The sequence below is a fragment of the Lycium barbarum genome, chromosome 2 (genome assembly GCF_019175385.1).
Source record: "Lycium barbarum isolate Lr01 chromosome 2, ASM1917538v2, whole genome shotgun sequence".
Taxonomy (NCBI): domain Eukaryota; kingdom Viridiplantae; phylum Streptophyta; class Magnoliopsida; order Solanales; family Solanaceae; genus Lycium; species Lycium barbarum.
The window spans coordinates 95,661,413-95,685,116 of NC_083338.1; the positions used below are offsets into that span (position 1 = coordinate 95,661,413).

General features: G+C 42.2%; 1 protein-coding gene across 1 annotated transcript; it reads right to left on the reverse strand.

The window, feature by feature from the left end:
• Positions 1-12,608: 12,608 nt before the first annotated feature.
• LOC132628680 (uncharacterized) lies at positions 12,609-13,397 on the reverse strand. The gene is made up of 3 exons (XM_060344444.1): positions 13,072-13,397; positions 12,817-12,951; positions 12,609-12,759 (listed from the first exon to the last, which is right to left on the reverse strand). The coding sequence occupies exons 1-3, from the start codon at positions 13,395-13,397 to the stop codon at positions 12,609-12,611; spliced, it is 612 nt and encodes a 203-aa protein (XP_060200427.1).
• Between the last annotated feature and the right edge of the window lie 10,307 nt (positions 13,398-23,704).

Consider the following 23,704-nt stretch of genomic DNA (forward strand, 5'->3'; position numbering starts at 1 on the left):
ATAGTTACAGACCACTTAGTTGCTCGTCTAGTTACATTAGTTGAGGTGATCCATGTACCAGTTTGTGGAGGCGCCATGAGTTCTTATCTTAATCTTTCAGTCTTGTTATTTATTTTCGAGCTGTGGCTCATATCTTTGTATTGTAGATCTTTAGATTGCTAAATGACTTAGCAGATTTGGGTATTTGTAGTTCACAATTGTTGTTTATACTCTTCTTTCCCTATTATGATACGGTAACACCTTTTCTATTGAAATTATTTTTGTATTTTTGTAGACTTAGCATAGCCGGTATTCCTGGCGTGGGATAGATGCTCTTTTGGTGCCGACCATGACTTGAGTGCTAGATTTGGGTCGTGACATAATGGATTGGAGAAGACAAATTGTCCTTATACGTTGAATTATGCTGGTCCTTTTATCAATAAATTTTGTATCTAGTTGTGAACACAAAATTTGTGTTTGGAATATTCAAGTTAATAGAAATGATACAAATTACAATATTAATATGAAGAGACAACTTGAGTTACAATCTCTAAGATGTGACTAGATCTACAGACGTCCTCTAATTCTTCTCCTCACCAACGTCAACTCAAGGCATTGTGAGCTTGATCTTGAACTTAATTAATAGACTTTTAATTTGATTCAAGAGACTTGATTTTGAATTTGTATGTGTTATGAAAAATTTAACGTTCGTCACAAACGGTTTGATGGACGTCATGAACTAGGATGACTCGACTTTCACGGGTGGAAGGTTTCGAACCGTCAGTTGGAATCTTGATTCGAACTTTGTTGTGGACCTTGATCACGAACGAAGATTGTAAACATAGAGAAAGACGTTCAATGCTTTTTTCAAAGCTCTCCATGTCTTTTCCTCAACTTGCTTGATTTATTTCTGGTCTGTTTCGGCCTTATGCGAGCTCCTTATTTATAACGGTGAAATAGAGGAATTGTGATAAAGGCAAACTCATTTGCTTTAATTTGCTTGGTCCATTTGAATTACAAATCAATCTCGTTTATCTTGTGATAATCTTCATTTGATTGCCAGAGTATGTCATTTATGTACTTGGCACACTTTATTGCATGTTGATTTGACCTAGCATGCCGCGTTGCTATGCATGCGGCGTGATTTCTTTGTCTAATTGGTGCCACATATTTTAACATGTGGCGTTGTCTTGGGCTTCAAGATAAATTAATAGTCATTTGGACCTTGAGTTACTAAAAGGGGTTTATTATTGGGAAAAAAACATAAATGTCTACTATTTTTAAAATAATTACAAAAGGCTAACATGATTACTTATTTAACATATCTGGCACCCTATACATTTGGATTACAATAGAAGTCGTGGCGTTTTGGAGAGACCACGTGATGAACAAACCGTTCTTAATTTTTTGCACAAAAAATAATCTTTCATAACGGTTGACACCTAATTTTACCGTACCATAACTTGCTCATACTATTAAATGCATTTTATAAGTTAAAAAGTATTAATCTGTAACGACCCATTATAGTCTTTTTGGCACTTTCGCCCCTTTCCGAGCTTGGTTAGCTCATTTTTGACCCGAAGGGACCGTGACATGCTACTTGAGGTGTTTAGATTTGACTCGAGTGGCTTTTTGTGAAATTTGGGCTTAAAGCGAAAAAGAGTTGACTCAAAATTGACTTTAGGGTAAACGAACCTTTTTCGGAAATCCGTCGATTCCGAGAGGTTCGGATGGTTGTTTAGAACTTGTGTATATATTTTTTCGGTTCCCAATGCACTCGGATGCATTTTGGGACTTGGGTTGGGAAGTTAGAATCAAGGTATCATGGGTTGACTCGGTTAATGAGATCTCCATTGGGAATTCCGAGGCTAAAAGTGTGTTCGTAGAGTGTTTTATGTGGGCCTGAGTATGTGGTTTGTGAGCAGATGTCCTCAGGAGTTAGTCGGGATTTCGGTTGAGACTTGGGAAATTTTGGGGATTTCTGGTACTGGTGTCCTCTACGAAGGCGCCAGTACCGTCTAGCGGCACCGCCTTAGCGGTGGGATGGCCGCTGGGGGCGGCCAAGCTATGTTGTGTCTTGACCATCCCGACAGTCTGAGTCGACGTCGGGGCGGTCCCGATGCCACAGTATCGGTATCAGGCCTGTTATATTCATTAAGTGTGTATTAAAAGCCCTTAGTCTATCATTTACTACTATTCCGAAATTTGAGCTCTTGGGAACTATTCTAGAGGATTTTTGGAGAAGATTCTTGGTGGTAAATCCGTCTAATCCCATTGCTAATTCATTATTCCTAATCATCTTAGAATCCCTTTTCATTGTTAGTTCATTGGTAAAGGAAGATTAAAAGTGGGTTTAATGGATATTCTATCTAGGTTTCTAAATGATGAAATTGATTGGGTTTATGTTAGATTATGCCGTATCTAAGGTTGTTAATCATATATCTCCCATTATTAGTGTTGAATTCTTGAATCTAAGAGTTAGGTTTATACCCAAAATTAGGGTTTTGCTTGGATTTTGAAATTGGATGAATCCTTGAGTTAATTTAGCAATTAGTTGTTGGCTTTTGAACACCTAGTGTTTAATTGGATATTTTAACCCCGGATTTTCTGTTTTGACCTTGTAGACCCCGTTTCCCCAAATTCTAGGGTTGGTTTTGACCTAATTAGAATGATAGCAATATAGGTATCGATCTTTATGATTTCTAATCTAGATTTTGAATATGCCTAGACTTTCTTGATCTTGAGGCTCAGCGGAAGGGCAAGGCTAGGGAGTGATTGTTGGCGTATTGTTGTTCGGCCATCCAGGTAGGTTATGGCTTACCCTTGGTGAGACTTCGTGCAGCGAAGCATATATTTAGATGATATTGTTAGAGAAAGCATGTAAATCTTCGGGTATGAAGTTGGGTTGTCTATTGTCTTAGGTTAGGCCCTGTTGTGTGATTGGGGCTAGCCACCCCATTGTGTTGTGATCTGATTTGTTCTATTGTTGTAGGCTTGATGCCGCGTAGTGATAGTAGAGATTGAAGACTATTGATCTATCTTGTTCATGATATTGTGGTACCTCACTTGCTGACGTTGATACGAAGATAGTATTCTATATGACTTGTATAGTCTTTCATGATATGGTTGGCATACCCATGCTTTGTACTTGTGATATTGATCCGATTATTGATGTTGATTCATACATTGCACGCATGCTCATCTCTCATGATATACTGTTGATACATTGTTGATACTTGAGGAAACACTGTGATCAGCTGGGCTCAGTTTGCATGAGAGTGATGCGAGAAGTCTGATATCCGATAGTTGTCCCAGAATCGTGGATTGAGTGGAGTGATGTGAGAGTTCGATGTCTGATGGTTGTCCCGGAATCGTGACTTGAGTGAGTACATAGACTTCGCGGATCCCTCATGGGTTGTGCTACCGAGACGTCGATACTTCGGTCCGGAGTACATGTGTACACAACATTGCATTGCATTTGCATTCTTACATCATTGCATTGCATTAAATTATGGCTTATATTGTGATGATCTAGTGTTCTACTTGTGTTGTTGGTTTCGGATTGGTTATATTGAGACTTTGCACACTTGGGTTTAGATGCTTCAACCTAGGTGATGCCGTGTACTTGGTTCTGATAATGTTTGACTTATACTTGTTGATTTATCTGCTTATCCTGCTTTATTGTCTGAATTATGTTAGATATACATAGTCGGCCTATGATACCTACCAGTACAGTGGTTTTGTACTGACCTGCACTTGCTGCATTCTTTTATGAATGTAGAGTTCTAGGTTGGATCTGCTTCTGTCTCCCATGGCTGATAGTCGCTATCAGTACAACTTAGAGTTTACAGGGTGAGCACGAGACGTTCGCTGCCTTGAAGACTCCTCTTATTTATGACTTACTTTCCATTCTGAGACATATATAGATATTGATGTGTTATCATATTTCCAGACTTGTATATTTCTAGCTAGATGCTCTTTTATGGATTAGACCAGACCCTGGGTGTATTTCCTTATTTCTGCACTTTTTCTATTTGATTGTCGTCAGACTTACGTGATTTATTCTCTTCCGCTTATTTAGTTATTTATTTACGTTTTTATTATCATTGGGTTAAGGGTTCGCTTACCAAGGTGGGAAAGGTAAGTGCCCGCACGACTTAACCAATTGGGTCGTGACAAGTTAGTATCAGAGCCCTAGGTTACTCGGTCTATAATACAAGAGCGTGTCTAGTAGAGTCTTATTGATCGGTACGATGAGCTCTGTACTTATCTGCAAGAGGCTATAGGACATTTAGAAAATCTCACTTTCTTTCATTCTTTCGTGCTGCCTTATTCTAATTGGTATCTGGAAAAATCAAATTGGTATCTGATTCTTATCTCTTATCTTACAGATGGTGAGGACTCGGGCTATAGGTGACAGAGCCCGCGGCTGCGGCTAGTACCAGAGGGCGAGCGAGATAGGACGGCGATGCGACAGAGCTAGAGGCTGCGGGGCTCTGTCACCTCTAGATAGGGCAGGGCTCCTGCGGTAGGACAACGACGCGAGAGATCTCCGTCTCTAGAGCCTGAGGGCTAGCAGGATCGAGACCAGGCTGCCGAGGAGGATGTGGCCCTAGCACGGATACAACCCGAGATTACTTCTGATCAGATTATGCAGGATACTATGACCAGAGTCTTGCTCTATCTCGATGCCTAGCAGGCTGCCGCTAGTGTTACTACTCCTGGCGGAGGTTCACAGACCAGAGTTGGGGCGCAGACCCCTGAGCATAGACCTACTCAGGTAGCATAGCACACCCCGCTGCAGCTATGGCTCCCCTATATTGATGCGGTGCCAGCTCTGGGTGATGATATTAGGCCTATAGAGGGCACTATTATGACCGTGTCTTACCAGGATCTTGTTGGGAGGCTGAGGAAGCTGGAGTCGCCGAGGTTTTCGGGCACTACTGCAGAGGATGCTTATGAGCTCATCTTGGATATGCATGAGTTTCTGCATAGGATGGGGATCGTGGAGACCCATGGAGTTGACTATGTGTCCTACCAGTTTCACGGCGACGCGAAGACTTGGTGGAGATATTTTGTTGCTTGTAGACCTGAAGGTTCCCCTGCCCTGACTCGGACTCAGTTCTACCGGGCCTTCCTTGAGAAGTATGTGCTCCGGTCTTTGAGAGAGGCACGTAGGGGGGAGTTTTTACATCTTCAGCAAAAGGGTATGGCCGTGGTGGCCTATGTGACCCGTTATTTGTATCTGGCCCGTTATTCTACTCTTTTGATCCCTACCGATCCTGACAGGATTAGGTATTTTGTTGGTGGGCTAGTTGGTTCACTTTAGATTCCTTACCTTCAGATGGAGGCTATGGGGGCTTCCTTCTAGTCTATCGTCGAGCATGCTTCTTTGGTTGAGGCCGCTAAAGCCCGTGCATTTAGAGGTGGTAGTGACAAGAGGTCGCGTCAGACTGGGAGTTATGGTGGTTCTAGTTCGAGGGGCGCTGGTTAGTCTTCTAGGCCGTATCAGCCATATTCCAGCCGACCTGTACACTCAGCTTTGCAGGTTTCCTCCAGTGAACCACCCAGACAGAGAGCTCCTGAGAGGTCATTTTCTCGGCCAGTAGAGAGGGTTGTTTCATCCGGGTCATCAGCTTCAGTTTATCAGCCTCTGACCACTCTGACCTGTTATTCTTGTGGAGAGATGGGGCATGTTGCTAGGAGATATTCCCGACCCAGGCGGGATTATCAGCCACTGAGGACTCCAACATCATCTGGTGCTCGAGGTAGTGTTTCTCAGAGGGGCGGTGCTCAGTCAGGCAGCGGTAGTTCTCAGGGTTCGAGAGGTGGATCCCAGGCAGTTAGAGGTGGGTCCCAGAGTGCGAGAGGGGGATCTCAGACTAGACGTGGTGGGGCCTATTGTTACTTGTTTCTGGGTAGGACTGAGGCAGAGGCCTCAGATGTTGTTATTTCAGGTACCATTTTTGTTCGTCATAGAGCAGCATATGTGTTATTTGATCCTGGATCCACTTATTCGTATGTGTCTACATATCATGCTGTTGGTTGGGATTTGCCTTGTGATAGCATAGATATACCTGTTCATGTGTCCACTCCGATTGGAGATTCTGTTATCGTGGATCGAGTTTATCTGTCCTGTTTGGTCACTTTTATTGGGTACGACACTTGGGTAGATTTGATGATTCTTGATATGGTGGATTTTGACATTATTTTGGGTATGACCTGGCTTTCTCCTTATCACGCGACCTTAGCCATGCCGGGCATTCCTAGGCTTGAGTGGAGGGGTACTCCTAGTCCCGCTTCGAAGAAGATCATTTCATTCCTTCAAGGGTAGAAGTTAGTCAATAAGGGGTGTTTAGCTTATCTGGCTCATGTGCGAGACACGACTGTTGCATCTCCACCCCTTGAGTCCATTTCTATTGTGAGCGAGTTCGCAGAGGTATTCCCATCTGATCTGTCGTGTATGCTGCCTGATCGCGACATTGACTTCTGCATTGACTTGAATCCGGGCACTCTCCCTATTTCTATTCCGCCATATCAGATGGCGCCTGTCGAGTTGAGAGAGCTTAAAGAGCAATTACAGGATTTATTAAGCAAGGGGTTCATTAGACCGAGTGTCTTCTCTTGGGGTGCTCCTGTGTTATTTGTGAAGAAGAAAAATGGGACCATGAGGATGTGCATTGATTATGGCCAGCTGAACAAGGTTACTATTCGGAACAAGTGTCATATGCCTCGTATAGATGACTTATTTGACCATCTTCAGGGTGCTTCAGTGTTTTCGAAGATTGACTTGCGTTCAGGCTACCACCAGTTAAGGATCAGGGCTGAGGATATTCCGAAGACAGCCTTTTGGATGAGATATGGACACTATGAGTTTCTGGTGATGTTTTTTGGGCTTACCAATGCCTCGGCTGGATTTAAGACTTTGATGAATGACATCTTTAGGCCATTCCTTGACTCCTTCGTGATTGTGTTTATTGATGACATCTTGGTGTATTCCAAGAGTTGAGAGGAGCATGACAGCCATCTTCGTACTGTTCTTGGGTTGTTCAAGAAGCATAGTTTGTTTGCTAAGTTTTTGAAGTGTGAGTTTTGGTTAGAGTTTGTAGCATTCTTGGGCCATGTTGTGTCTAAGGATGGGATTATGGTTGACCCACAGAAGATTGAGGCTGCGAGGGGTTGGGCGAGGCCCACTACTGTTACTGAGGTTCGTAGTTTTATGGGATTAGCCAGCTATTAGCGTCGCTTTGTGAAGGGTTTTGCTGCTATTGCTTCGTCTTTGACCAGATTGACTCAGAAAGATGTTCCCTTCCAGTGGTCCGATGATTTGAGGAGAGCTTTCAAAAGCTCAAGCTTCTTTCGACTTCAGCCCCAATCTTAGCATTACCCGTAGAGAGTAAGAATTTCGCGATCTATTGTGATGCGTCCCGTATGGTTTGGGTGCTGTGTTGATGCAGGAGGGTAGAGTGATAGCTTATGCTTCCCGTCAGTTGAAGCTTCATGAGAAGAATTACCCTACCCATGACTTGAAGTTGTTGGTCGTAGTCTTTGCTATGAAGATTTGGAGGCACTATCTGGACGGTGTCCATTATGAGGTTTTCACCGATCACCGTACCCTTCAACATATGTTTACCTAGAGAGATCTTAATTTCAGGCAGCGCCGATGGATGGAGCTTCTGAAGGACTATGACATCTCTATTCTTTATCATCCTGGGAAAACCAATGTTATGGGTGATGCCTTGAGTCGCAAGGCAGTGTGTATGGGGAGTTTAGCTCGTTTGATTGTTTCCGATTCTCCGTTGGCCATGGAGGTTCAGACTCTATCCAACAGTTTTGTTCGCCTTGATATTTCAGCCCCAAGTAGGGTTTTGGCTTATATAGAGGTGAGGTCATCTTTATTGGATCAGATCAGGACTCATCAGTTTGAGGATGCTCAGTTGAGCAAGATTTGAGATAGAGTTTTGAGGGGTGAGGCCATGGAGGCCGTGATTGATCCTGAGGGCATTTTGAGTATTAAGGGGCGCGTGTACCTTCCTCGTGTTGGTGATTTGATTCAGTTGATTTTGTCTGAGGCTCATAGTTCTCGATATTCCATTCATTTGGGGGGAGACTAAGATATATTGTGATTTGAGGCAGCGCTATTGGTGGCATCGGACGAAAAGGGATATAGTTGATTTCGTAGCTAAGTGTGGGAATTGTCAGCAAGTTAAGTATGAGCCCAGCGACTCGGCGGTGTACTTCAGAGGATAACTATTCCTGAGTAGAAATGGGAACAAATTGCCTTGGATTTTGTCGTGGGTCTTCTGAAGACCCTGGGCAAGTTTGATTCGATTTGGGTGATAGTTGATCGGTTGACTAAGTCCGCTCACTTTGTTCCCGTTCAGGTTTATTATACCGTGGAGAAGTTAGCCAAGTTATACATTCGGGATATTATGAGGTTGCATGGGGTTCCTATTTCTGTCGTATCTGATCGGGGTACTATCTTTACTTCCCGATTCTGGAGGGCTTTTTATGAGGAGTTGGGTGCCGATTGGATCTCAGTACAGTTTTTCACCCCCAGACCAATGGCCATTCTGAGCGGACTATTCAGGTGCACGGGGACATGTTGAGAGCCTGTGTTATTGATTTTGGCGGTCATTTGGATCAGCACTTATCATTGGCAGAGTTTGCATACAATAAATGTTATCATTCGAGTATTAGCATGACGCCTTTTGAAGCTTTATGTGGTAGGAGGTGTAGATCTCTAATTGGCTGGTTTTATGGGTTCGAGGTTCGACCTTGGGGTACGGATCTGTTGAGAGAGTCCCTTGATAGAGTGAGAGTTATTTAGGCCAAGTTTTTGGCAGCTCAGAGTTGACAGAAGATGTATGCGGACCGGAAGGTTCGAGATTTAGAGTTTGCTATTGGTGACCAGGTTCTATTGAAGATTTCACCCATGAAGGGTATTATGAGGTTTGAGAAGAGGGGCAAGTTGAGCCCCAAGTATATTAGCCCATTTAAGATTGTTGACCGTGTGGGCGATGTTGCTTATGAGTTAGCCTTACCGCCAGGTTTGGCGGGAGTTCATCTGGTTTTCATGCTTCTATGCTGAAGAAGTACCACGCCGATGGTACTTACACTGTTCGTTGGGATTCGATATTGCCTGATGAGAATTTGACCTACGAGCAGGTGCCTATTGAGATCTTGGATAGGCAGGATCGAAAGTTGAGGTCGAAGGAGATTGCTTCGATGAAGGTGCAACGGAAGCACCGTCCTTTTGGGGAGGCTACTTGGGAGACTGAGTCCGACATGCGTAGCCGATATCCCTAATTGTTCGCTGATTCAAGTACTTTCCCGCTATTTTTTCGTTCTTCGTTCGAGGATGAGCGATGGTTTAATTGGTATCTGATGTAACGACCTGTTTGGTCGTTATAGTCTTTCGGGCACTTTCGCCCCTTTCCGAGCTTGGTTAGCTCATTGTTTACCCGAAGGAACTAGATGACACACTTCTCAAGGTGTTTAGATTTGATTTGGATGACTTTTTGTGAAATTTGGGCTTAAAGCGAAAAAGAGTTGACTCAAAGTTGACTTTAGGGTAAACGGACCTTTTCAGAAATTTGTCGATTCCGAGAGGCCCGGATGGTCGTTTAGAGCTTATGTGTATATATGGTTCGGTTCCCAATGCACTCAACAAGACCTCCGTTGGGAATTTCGAGGCCACGAGTGCGTTCATAGCGTATTTTTATGTGGGTCCGAATATGTAGTTTGTGAGGATATGTCCTTGGGAGTTAGTCGGGATTTCGGTTGAGACTTGGGAAAATTTGGGGATTTTTGGTACTGGGCGGACACCAATACCGTCCCAGTGGCACCGCCATAGCGGTGGGATAGCCGCTGGGGCGGCCAAGCTATGTTGTGTCCTGACCGTCCCGATGGTCTGAGTGGACATCGTGGCGGTCCCAATGCCGCCGTATCGGTATCGGGCCTGTTATATTCATTAAGTGTGTATTAAAATCCCTTAGTCTATCATTTATTACCATTCCGAAATTTGAGCTCTTGGGAATTATTCTAGAGTATTCTTGAAGAAGATTCTTGGTGGTAAGTCCTTCTAATCCCCTTGTTAATACATTATTCTTAATCATCTTAGAATCCCTTTTCATTGTAGTTGATTGGTAATGGAAGATTAAAAGTGGGCGTAATGGATATTCTATCTAGGCTTCTAAATGATGAAATTAATTGGGTTTATGCTAGATTATGTCGTATCTATGGTTGTTAATCATATATCTCCCATCATTAGTGTTGAATTCTTGACTCTACGAGTAAGGATTTATACCCAAAATTGGGGGTTTTACTTGGATTTCGAAATTGGATGAATCCATGAGTTAATTTAGCAATTAGTTGATGGGTTTTGATCACCTAGTGTTTAATTGGATATTTTACCCCCGAATTTCCCGTCTTGACTTTATGGGCCCCGTTTCCCCAAATTCTAGGGTTTGTTTTGACCTAATTAGAATGATAGCAATATAGGTATCGATCTTCATGATTTCTAATCTAGATTTTGAATATGCCTAGACTTTCTTGATCTTGAGGCTCAGCGGAAAGGCAAGGCTAAGGTGTGATTGTTAGTGTATTGCTGTTCGGCCATCCATGTAGGTTATAGCTTACCTTTAGTGAGACTTCGTGTAGCGAAGCATATATTTAGATGATATTGTCGGAGAAAGCATGTTAACCTTTGGGTATGAAGTATTGTCTTAGGTTGGGCCCTGTTGTGTGATTGGGGCTAGCCACCCCGTTGTGTTGTGATTTAATTTGCTCTATTGTTGTGGGCTTGATGCCGCATAGTGATAGTAGATATTGGAGACTATTGATCTATCTTGTTCATGATATTGTCGTATCTCACTTGTTGACATTGATATGAAGATAGTATTCTATATGACTTGTATAGTCTTTCATGATATGGTTAGCATACTCATGCTTGGTACTTGTGATATTAATCCCATTATTGATGTTGATTCATACATTGCATGCATTTTCATCTCTCATGATATACTGTTGATACATTGTTAATACTTAAGGAAACACTGTGATGAGCTGGGCTCAGTTTGCATGAGAGTTATATGAGAACTCCGATATCCGATAGTTGTCCCGGATTCGTGGATTGAGTGGAGTGATGTGAGAGTCCGATGGTTGTCCCGGAATCGTGGATTGAGTGACTACATGGACTTCGCGGGTCCCCCATAGGTTGTGCTATCGGGACGTCGATACTTCCGTCCGGAGTACATGTGTACACAACATTGCATTGCATTACATTATGGCTTATATTGTGATGATCTAGTGTTCTACTTGTGTTGTTGGTTTCAGATTGGTTATATTGAGACTTGGCACACTTGGGCTTAGATGCTTCAACCTAGGTGATGCCGTGTACTTGGTTCTGATAGTGTTTGACTTATATTTGTTGATTTATCTGCTTATCCTGCTTTATTGTCTGAATTATGTTAGCTATACTTAGTCGGCCTATGATACCTACCAGTACTGTGGTTTTGTACTGACCTGCACTTGCTGCATTCTTTTATGAATGTAGAGTTCCAGGTTGGATTTTCTTCTGTCTCCCATGGCTGATAGTCGCTATCAATACAACTTAGAGTTTACAGGGTGAGCACGAGACGTTCGTTGCCTTGAAGACTCCTTTTATTTATGACTTACTTTCCATTGTGAGACATATATAGATATTGATGTATTATTATATTTCCAGACTTGTATATTTCTTGCTAGATGTTCTTTTATGGGTTAGACCAGACCCTGGGTGTATTTCCTTATTTCCGCACTTTTTCTATTTGATTGTCGTCAGACTTACGTGATTTATTCTCTTCCGCTTATTTAGTTATTTATTTACGTTTTTATTATCGTTTTTTTTTTTTGTTAAACTGGCATATTTCATTAATAACCAAAGTTGATAATACAAGAAGTAGCAACATTTGGACTAGTTGCCATCCTCATGAGTTCTCTATCTCTAAGTTACTACTAAAGATACTAGTCTAGCCTCAATAGCCTAGGACTATACATTTTGTACACAAAATAAACTACACAGCAAAAAAATTTTAAGGATAGTTGTTGAGCCTGCTAAGGGCTCCTTGCCATATTCCAATGCCACGACCTCTAACATGAATCTGCTGAGTCATGTTCTTGAGCAGTTGATCAGCCTCCAATCTTCCATTCTGCATTGTGATCTTGTTTCTCGCCCTCCATATAGCATCCACAATCATAACAATAGCACAGGTTGTTATCTCTGCAATTCCAGCTTTCTTTTGAGCTAATCTGCAAGCCCATAATACCTCTGAATCCCAATCCTACACCAATCTCTGATAGCCCAGCCACACACATAATCTAAACCACAGAGATCTTGTTATATCACATTCAAAAAACAAATGGGCAAAAGTTTCTCTATGTTGACCACAGAAGGCACAGTCAGGTGGCACTGTAATACCCAACTTCATAAGCCAATCAACAGTTGACAATCTTTTGTGCAAAGCAAACCACATAATAAACTTGTTTCTTGGATGCACAGTAGCTTGCAATGATAAACTTTTCCAACCAACTCTAGGATATTGTGGTAGTAAAGAAAAATACATTCGTCTAATAGAAAACATCTGATTTTATTGTGCTGCATTCAAAGCTACACTTAAATCACCTACATATGTTGGAGCTTGTATAAAGAACTCCATTGCTGCTAATATTTTCCTCAGTACCCAAGAAGCATTCTTGGGTATAGGAACTGTGTCTATAGCTTCACCCTTTATGTAGTAACTGTGAATCCATAATATCCAAAGGCAATCTTTTTTCCTAGCCACATTCCACAATTACTTTAGGATAGCTGTCTTGTTCCACAAACAGAAGTTAATAACATTTAGACCACCAACAACATAAGGCAAATAAACAGTCTCCCACGCCACTAATGCCTTTTTGGACACTGAAACAACCCCTGTCCAAAGAAAAGTTCTACAAATTTGCTCAATCACCTTCATAACTTTCTTTGGAATGAGAAATATTTGGGCCTAATAGGCTTACACCCCAAATAGTATTGATTTAATGAGTTGGAGCCTTATTGCATAGGACAACAGTTTTGCAGACCAGCAAGTGACTCTAGCAGTAATTTTCTCTATCAATGGCATATAGTAGCTTACATTTAACTTCTTAGAAGCAAATGGCACTCCCAAGTATCTGAAGGGGAGAGTACCAGCAGTGAATCCCAATTCATCCAGTATTTCTTGCCTTGTCTGATCAGCAACACCTCCTATATATAGAGAGCTCTTATCTACATTGGCCTGCAAACTAGAAGCTCTAGAAAACCTTTGAAAAGATGCATTCAGGGGCCTTATAGATGACCTATCAGCCCTGTAAAACATGAGAAGGTCATTTGCAAAGCAGATGTGAATACTCCTCATTTTCCTATATCTTGGATGATAGTAAAAATTGCCCTCAAACTACAACTGGTTCAATTGTCTTCCCAAGTACTCCATGGCAAGCACAAACAAAATAGGGGGACATTGGATCCCCCTTGTTACACTATCCGTTTTGTTGCAAGAAGATTTTGGCTTATTGGCGGTGTGTACCTTCGGTTCGGTAATCCGCACCAGAGTTTTGGACATGAGATATTTTACCTTGTATGTGTACAGGAGTATAAGTGTGCATTCTTAACATTACGAGGGAATTAGAAGTGAAACGAATCGAATCGGGGCAAAACAGAGCAGTTCCGAAAAATTGCTGAAACCAGTCAGCGTCGACGGCCCAACGGACGACCGTTGACACGTCGACGAGCCATCATCTGGCACCGTCGATAGAGTTCTGCAATCAGGCATCTCAGGCGGTAGTTCGACGAGGCATGTTGACGGACCGTCGACACGTCGACGACCGTCGACCCTGCTCGTCGACCCGCGGATCTGGAACTTTCCATCCCTGATTATAAATATAAGATCCCACGTTTTTATTCCATTATTCTCCCAAAAACAGATCCTACATCTCTCTAGAACTCTCCAAAACCCTCCAAAACCCTCCCTCCATTTCTACAACAAATCTATACCAAGAAACCAAGATCAAAAGCAAAGATTAAGAGATTCATGTACTAGGAAGCATATTAGGGTTTGTGGAGAATAAGAATTTCTTTGGTATTCATGTGGGTGATTTCATTCTAATGGAGTAGATTGACTCAAGGCTTGTTCCTAAGTGATTAAGGTGAGTTTTATGTTTATTTCATGTTATTAAGAATATTGAGTGGTTAAAAGACTTGGATTATGGAAGAAAGTGGAATATGAGCTTAAATATGAAAATAATGGTATGTTGGGTTGTAAGTTAATATGAATTATGATTCTTAGTATGAGATGAGTATAATCTCATTATAGATGATGCTAATGATGTTGAGGGAATGTTATGTGAGGAATAAATATGATGTATTATAATTATGGTTATGGATATCCTTGAGAGGGAATCTTGAGAATTGAATAATGATTAACTTAACGAAGCTTATTGATTATGATTTTGTGGATGTGTTGTTAATGTTTGGGAATTGTTATATCATATGGAGAAAGTTGCAGAAACAAAGGAATGCTGCCCAATTTTCGTTAACTTTAGCTTAAGCTTAAGTATATTTTCGATTATCTAATTTTAGTATGAATTCCCTTGAAGGTAGAATCGCAAGCTTGAGAGGCACGCAATTAGACGATAGAGTTGAAGAGATACAAAGGTATGTGAGGCTAGTCCCTTTCTTTCAAAGGCATGACTCCTATACTATGATTCATTTATATTTCCATGACCTTCTTACATTCCAAAAGATGACAGCCAAAGAGTATTAACAGTTTCCCACGAGATAGAGATGAGATATGTTCTTTGATAATGGCATGATGCTATTATGATGCGAAAGATCTTAACATGATTCTCTGATGCTATTCATTGTTGACACCCTCACCTTATAATGTTAGTTCCTTCAAGGTAAAGCATGATGATCATGGCTACTCCATAATGGAATCGGCGGTTCTCGACCTTACGTCACCCCGATAAAGTTGTAGCTTTTACTTGAGTTTTTATGCATGCCTTACGATAACCGTATAATGATGAGATTACACTGTGCCTAGTTGGCCGAACATGACACCGTTAAGGCGGGCTGCTTATGATTACACTGTGCCTCGATGGCCGGACATGACACCTCTAAGGCGGGCTGCTTTGATTACACTGTGCCTAGAGGGCCGGACATGACACCACTAGTGGTCGGCGTGCGATAGTTACCCGGATGCGGGTTAAAGATGATGGTATAGTTGATATGTATAACATGTGTTTTCCTTTAAAGGCTAAGCAGGTTATATCTTTGCTTCATGTTTCATGATTTCTTTATAATGCTAGTATTATTCATGCCTTACATACTCAGTACATTTTTCGTACTGACGTCCTTTTATTTTTAGACGCTGTGTTCATGCCTACAGGTAGACAGGGAGACGGTGCAGACCCGTAGGAGTTTATCAGCAGATTCATAGGAGCACTCCACTACTCCGGAGGTGCTACTTATGGTCATATTCTTTTGTGTATATTTAGGGTATGACGGGGTCCTGTCCCGTCCTTATGTCTCAGTACTCCAGTAGAGGTTCGTAGATACGGATGCGTGGGTAGTTGTTGTCTTATGGATACATCAGTGTATATTTTTGTATATCATTTTTGCAGTCGTGAGGGATTATGTATATTTATGTATTTCCTTGGAGATTATATGTGTCCAGGACGCGTGGGATGACTAGCGTAATGCGTGGTGCTCGGTGGTCAACTCCGGGTACCCGTCGTGGCCCCTAATCGGGTCGTGGAAAAAGTGGTATCCGAGCAGTTCCGTCTTAGTATGTGTCTACGAGCCGTGTTCAGTAGAGTCTTGTTTATGGGTGTGAGCGCGCCACACTTATAAACAAGAGGCTGCGGGGCATTTAGGAAAAAATGATCGTTCTTCTTCTTGTTAGATCGTGCCATAGAGCCATGTTATGAGATTTTCTCCTCCCTAATTGTGCGTTATGGTTTCAGCGATGCCGGTAAAGAGAAAAGCCACAGCCGTCTTGAAGGGCAAGGCTACGACATAAAGGTGGAGGGAAAGGGAGCCACCAATGAATGTAGAAGAAGGTGAATCTCATAATGAGGCTCCATCTAATACCTCTCACACTCCGCCTATTCTAGAAGAACAAGAGGGAGCTTCAGCTCCGGCTCCTATGCCTCCAGTTCCTCCACCGAATGCTTCGGGTCAACAGATGACCGAGGCCATTCAGCTATTGACCTAGTTGGTTGCCGCTCAGGCTCAACGGCAAAGTGCGGGTCCCAGTGATAGAGCCACTAGTGCAAGGGCCCATGATTTCATGAGTTTAAATCCCCCAGAATTTTTCAGGTCAAAGCCGGATGAAGACCCGCAAGGTTTCATAGATGAGATATTGAGGATGTTGAGGATCATCCATGTATCCGATACTGAATCTGTGGAGTTGGCATCTTATAGACTCCGGGATGTGGCGGGCTTATGGTATAACATCTGGATATCTTCAAGAAAGGAAAATGCACCTCCCCTAGTTTGGTAGGAATTCGTAGATGCTTTCATCCGCCACTATTTGTCACCCAAGGTCCGAAGGGCCCGAGCTGACAGGTTTCTAAATCTAAAGCAAGGGAATATGAGTGCCCGAGAGTATAGCCTCCACTTTAATTCATTGGCTAGGTATGCTCCGACTATGGTGGCTGACATGGGAGATAGAGTACACAGATTTGTGAGTGGCTTAGGGCCACATTTGTTCAAAGATTGCCTGACAGCTTTATTGCAAGAGGAGATGGATATTTCCCGTATTCTGGCCCATGCCCAGAACTTAGAAGAGCAGCAACATCCGTAAAGGGGTGAGCACGATATTGATAGAGGGCAGAGTAAGAGGGCCAGATCTGCTAGTAGTGAGTATAGAGGGGGTCAGCAACAGTATTCCAGGTACTTGGGCGAGTCCGTGACTAGTGCACCTCCTCGGTTTGCAAGTAGGAGATTTGACCTCCCCATTCACTCAGGACAGGGTTAGAGCTCGAGAGCTTCGGGTTCCCAGTTTAGAGGTGATTATAGCCAGAGGAGACCCCCGGTTCCACGATGTAGTCAGTGCAGAAAGTTACATTCGGGCCCGTGTCGCCAAGGCTCAGATGCTTGTTATGTTTGTGGACAGACTGGGCATGTGATGCGTGATTGTCCCTCGAGGTACGGTAGAGGTGGGGTTCAGCCCACAGGATCCGCAGTCGCTCGTCTGTGCGCCCGGTAGGGCAGACTCCCCAGATTTTCACAGGCCGTGGTAGGGGTAGAGGGGGAGCGTCCAGTTCAGGTGGCACTCCGCCCCGTATTTATTCTTTAGCCGGACGTCAGGCTCTTGAGTCCTCCCCGGATGTGGTTACAGGTATACTATCCGTATTCTCTCATGACATTTATGCATTGATTGATCCGGGCTCTACATTGTCTTATATTACTCCTTATATTACTAGTCGTATTGGGGTGAAACCCGAGCTAATTAAACCTTTTGAAATATCTACTCCGGTTGGTGATCCAGTAATGGCGAGGCAAATGTATAAAAATTGTGTGATTGTGGTCTATGATCGTCACAGTTGATTTGATTGAACTAGAAATGTTAGATTTTGATGTGATTATGGGCATGGATTGGTTGGCCTCTTGTTATGCTAATGTGGATTGTAGAACGGAAATAGTCCAATTCCAATTCCCGGGAGAACCCGTACTTGAATGGAAAGGTAATACAACGTCTCCACGAGGTAGGTTTATTTCCTACCTTAAGGCAAGGAAGATGATCGCAAAAGGCTATATTTACCATCCAGTTCGAGTTCACGACACCGAAGCAAAGTTATCGACTTTGCAATCCGGCCCGATAGTAAATGAATTTCCGGTTGTATTTCCAGATGAACTTCTAGGCCTTCCTCCGGAAAGAGAGGTCGACTTTGCTATTGATGTGTTGCCGGATACTAAACCAATCTCTATTTCACCTTACAGAATGGCTCCTGCAGAATTGAAAGAGCTAAAGGCTCAATTGAAAGATTTGCTTGAGAAGGGATTCATTAGACCCAGTTCATCACCGTGGGGAGCACATGTTCTATTTGTGAGAAAGAAAGATGGTTCCCTACGGATGTGCATTGACTATAGGCAGCTGAACAGGGTGACGATAAAGAATAAATATCCGTTTTCAAGAATCGATGATTTGTTTGACCAATTACAGGGTGCCAAATGGTTTTTTCAAAATTGATCTAAGATCGGGGTATCACCAAGTGAGAGTTAGAGAAGAAGATATTCCCAATACGGCTTTCAGAACGAAATATGGTCACTATGAATTTCGGGTGATGTCATTTGGGTTGACTAATGCCCCGGCGGTGTTTATGAATCTGATGAATAATGTATTCAGGCCCTTTCTAGACCTATTTGTGATCGTGTTCATTGATGATATTCTAGTATACTCTCGGACAGAAGCAGAGCATGCAGACCATTTACGTATTGTCATTGGGATTCTTCGGACTCGTGGGTTGTATGCTAAATTTTCGAAATGTGAGTTCTGGCTAAATTCTGTAACTTTTCTGGGCCATATCATTTTAGCTGACGGCATTCGAGTCGATACTCAGAAAATATAGGTTGTGAAGACTTGGCCGAGGCCTACAACACCTATAGAGGTGCGAAGCTTTCTAGGATTAAAGGGTTATTATAGAAGATTTGTGGAAGGATTTTATTCCATTTTAGCACCATTAATGAAGCTAACACAGAAATCGGCAAAATTCCAGTGGATCGATGCTTGTGAACGTAGTTTCCAGGAATTGAAGGATAGATTAACTTCAACCCCAGTCCTGACACTCCCAGAAGATCCAGATGGTTATATTGTGTATTGTGATATCTCTGGTGTTGGGTTAGGCTGCGTATTGATGCAGTAAGGTAAAGGCATTGCCTATGTTTCCCGGCAGTTGCGGAAACATGAGAAGAACTATCCGACCCATGATCTTGAATTAGCCGCGGTTATTCATGCGCTGAAAATGTGGAGACATTACTTATACGGCGTACATGTTGATATTTATACAGATCACAAGAGTCTCCAATATATTTTCAAATAAAAGGAGTTGAATCTTCGGCAGAGGCGGTGGTTAGAATTATTAAAGGATTATGATGTGAGTATTTTATACCACCCCGGAAAGGCAAATGTAGTAGCCGATGCACTTAGCCTCAAATCAATTGGAAGTCTATGTGAGGTCCCTTCGGAGAAGAAAGAATTAATCTGTGAGCTCCACCAGCTAGCCAGCCTCGGAGCTCATCTAATTGATTCAGGCGATGCAAGAATTGGCATTCACGACCCAGCTATTTCGTCCTTAGATATAGAGGTGAGAGAGCGACAATATGAAGACCCTCAGTTGAGTCACTATAGAGATACATTTCCTGAGAAAGAGAAATCGCCATTTGAAGTTTCTGCAGATAAAGTTCTTAGATACCGAAACAGGCTATATGTTCCAAATATTGCAGGGATACGTCATCGTATTCTAGAAGAAGCTCATTATTCTCGGTACTCCATTCACCCAGGAGCAACAAAGATGTATCACGACCTCAAATTAATGTATTGGTGGGATGGAATGAAGAAAGACATAGCAGAATTTATAGCTTAATGTCCAAATTGCCAACAAGTGAAAATTGAGCATCAAAAGCCAAGAGGATTGTTACAAGCCATGGAAATTCCAGCCTGGAAATGGGAAGCGATCAACATGGATTTCATTGTAGGTTTGCCTCGCTCCCGACACAAGTATGACTCCATATGAGTGATCGTGGACAGACTCACAAAATCAGCTCATTTCCTTCCAGTCAGAACCACATATTCGGCAGAAGATTATGCAAGGTTGTATCTTAAGGAGATCGTGCGACTTCATGGTGTCCCGATATCTATTATCACAGATAGGGGAGCACAATTTACAGCTAAATTCTGGAAGTCTTTCCAAGAAGGTTTGGACACTCAGGTAAGGCTTAGCACAGCGTTTCATCCACAAACTGATGGGCAAGCCGAACGCACTATTCAGACTTTGGAAGATATGTTACGGGCATGTGTGCTAGATTTCGGTGGTAGTTGGGATGACCACTTACCTCTTGTTGAGTTTGCATACAACAACAGCTATCATTCCAGTATTCAGATTACTCCGTATGAAGCTCTATATGGAAGAAAGTGTAGATCCCTAATTGGGTGGTTTGAAGTAGGAGAGATACAACTAATAGGTCCGGAGCTGATTCAACAAGCGTTGGAAAAGATTAAGGTTATCTGAGATCGATTATTGACAACCCAAAGTCGCCAGAAATCTTATGCGGACAACCGTCGGCGAGACTTGGAATTTCAAGTTAATGATTGGGTATTTCTAAAAGTGTCATCGATGAAAGGTGTGATGAGATTTGGCAAGAAGGGCAAACTTCGTCCTCAGTATATTGGGCCTTATAAAATTGTACATAATGTGGGTCAAGTAGCTTATGAATTAGATTTACCTCCAGAGCTTGAATCAGTCCACCCTGTATTTCATGTGTCAATGCTCTGCAAATGTGTTGGAGATCCAGCTAGAATCGTCCAATTAATGATATTCAAGTTACAGAAAAGGTGGCTTATGAAGAGGTTTCTTTAGCCATATTAGATCGGCAAGTACGGAAGCTTAGAAATAAAGAGGTAGCCTCGGTTAAGGTCTTATGGAGAAACAATAACCGAGAGGAAATGACTTGGGAAGCAGAAGAAAAGATGAAGTCCAAATATCCACAACTGTTACCACCTCCGGCAGAAGTTCAAGATTAGACGCCATTATCGTAAGGTATATAATGCTTCTTTTAATGCTTTTGGTCACGTGTGGCCCTATTGTCTTACCATTGTGTTGTAGCCCTGTGAGGTGTTGTTAATGTGGGTTGTTGTGACAGGATGGTAGTGTCATATTACAGGAGAAACTCTGGTAAGAATTTTATAGAATCCTCGAGAATTTAACATTCGGGGACGAATGTTCTTAAGGGGGGAAGAATGTTACACCTTCCATTTTGTTGCAAGGAGATTTTGGCTTATTGGCGGTATGTACCTTCAGTTTGGTAATCTGCACCAGAGTTTTAGACATGAGATATTTTACCTTGTATGTGTACAGGAGTATAAGTGTGCATTCTTAACATTACGAGGGAATTAGAAGTGAAACGAATCGAATCGGAGCAAAACGGAGCAGTTCAGAAAAACTGCTGAAACCAGTTAGTGTCGACGGCCCAAAGAACGACCGTCAACACGTCGACGAGCTGTCGTCTGGCACCGTCGACAGGGTTTTGCAATCAGGCATCTCAGGCGGCAGATCGACGGGGCATGTCAACGGACCGTCGACACGTCGATGACCGTCGACCTTGCTCATCGACCCGCGGATCTGAAACTTTCCAGCCCTGATTATAAATATAAGATCCCATGTTTTTATTCCATTATTCTCCCAAAAAAAATCCTACTTCTCTCTAGAACTCTCCAAAACCCTCCCTCCATTTCTACAACAAATCTATACCAAGAAACCAAGATCAAAAGCAAAGATTAAGAGATTCATGTACTAGGAAGCCTATTAGGGTTTGTGGAGAGTAAGAATTTCTTTAGTATTCAAGTGGGGGATTTCATTCTAATAGAGTATATTGACTCAAGGCTTGTTCCTAAGTGATTAAGGTGAGTTTTATGTTTATTTCATGTTATTAAGAATATTGAGTGGTTAAAAGACTTGGATTATGGAAGAAAGTGGAATATGAGCTTAAATATGGAAATAATGGTATGTTGGGTAGTAAGTTGATGTGAATCATGATTCTTAGTATGAGATAAATATAATATCGTTATAGATGATGCTAATGACGTTGAGGGAATGTTATGTGAGGAATAAATATGATGTTGTATTATAATTATGGTTATGGATATCCTTGAGAGGGAATCTTGAGAATTGAATAATGATTAACTTAACGAAGCTTATTGATTATGATATTGTGGATGTGTTGTTGATGTTTGGGAATTGTTATATCATATGGAGGAAGTTGCAGAAACAAAGGAAATGCTGCCCAATTTTCATTAACTTTAGCTTAAGCTTAAGTATATTTCCGATTATCTAATCTTTGTACGAATTCCCTTGAAGGTAGAATCGCAAGCTTGAGAGGCACGCAATTAGACGATAGAGTTGAAGAGATACGAAGGTATGTGAGGCTAGTCCCTTTATTTCAAAGGCATGACTCATATACTATGATTCTTTTATATTTCCATGACCTTCTTACATTCCAAAAGATGATTGCCAAAGAGTATTAACAACTTCCCACGAGATAGAGATGAGATATGTTCCTTGATAATGGTATGATGATATTATGATGCTAAAGATCTTAACATGATTCCCTGATGCTATTCATTGTTGACACCCTCACCTTATAATGTTAGTTCCTTCAAGGTAAGGCATGATGATCATGACTACTCCATAATGGAATCGGGGGTTCTCTACCTTACGTCACCCCGATAAAGTTGTAGATTTTACTTGAGTTCTTATGCATGTCTTACGATAAGCGTATAATGATGAGATTACACTGTGCCTAGTTGGCCGGACATGACACCGCTAAGGCGAGCTGCTTATGATTACACCGTGCCTCGATTGCCGGACATGACATCGCTAAGGCGGGTTGCTTTGATTACACCGTGCCTAGAGGGCCGGACATGACACCACTAGTGAGCGGCGTGCGATAGTTACCCGGATGCGGGTTAACGATGATGGTATAGTTGATATGCATAACATGTGTTTTCCTTTAAAGGCTAAGCAGGTTATATCTTTGCCTCATGTTTCATGATTTCTTTATAATGCTAGTAGTATTCATGCCTTACATACTCAGTACATTTTTCGTACTGACGTCCTTTTCTTTTTGGACGCTGTATTCATGCCCACAGGTAGACAGGGAGACGGTGCAGACCCGTAGGAGTTTATCAACAGATTCACAGGATCACTCCACTACTGCGGAGGTGCTACTTATGGTCATATTCTTTTGTGTATAATTGGGGTATGACGGGGTCCTGTCCCGTCCTTATGTCTCAGTACTCCAGTAGAGGCTCGTAGATACGGATGCGTGGGTAGTTGTTGTCTTATGGATACATCAGTGTATATTTTTGTATATCATTATTGCAGCCGTGAGGGCTTGTATAATGTGGTAGAACAAGCAATAGGCCTATAATCCTTCACTTTTGTAGGGGATGGAACTTTAGGAATCAAAGTAATAGCAGTTGTATTAATTGTAGGAGATAACACACCTGTCTCGAAGAACTTCTTTACCACACATAACACATCAGCCTTCACTAAATCTAGTTTCTTGTGAAAAACTCTACTGGAAAGCCATCCACTCCTGGTGCTTTATCCCTTGGCATGTCAAGAATAGCTGCATATATCTCCTCATCAGTCACTTGCTGTATTAAAGCTCTTTGCTGCTGGATATTAAGATATACCATCCCTCACTACTTCCCTATTGACACAAGGCAACTCATTAGCACAATCACCTATCAGGCTAGTAAATACAGATATAAATTCCTGCTTAATGAGCACAGGATCAGTGAGCTTGATCCCATTCTCAGTGTATATGGATGTGATAGCATTGTGACTAGTTCTTATCTTCCATTGGGCATGAAAATATCTGGAATTTGCATCACCACAGTCAATCCAACTTACTCTAGCCTTTGCCTCAGTACTTGCTCTT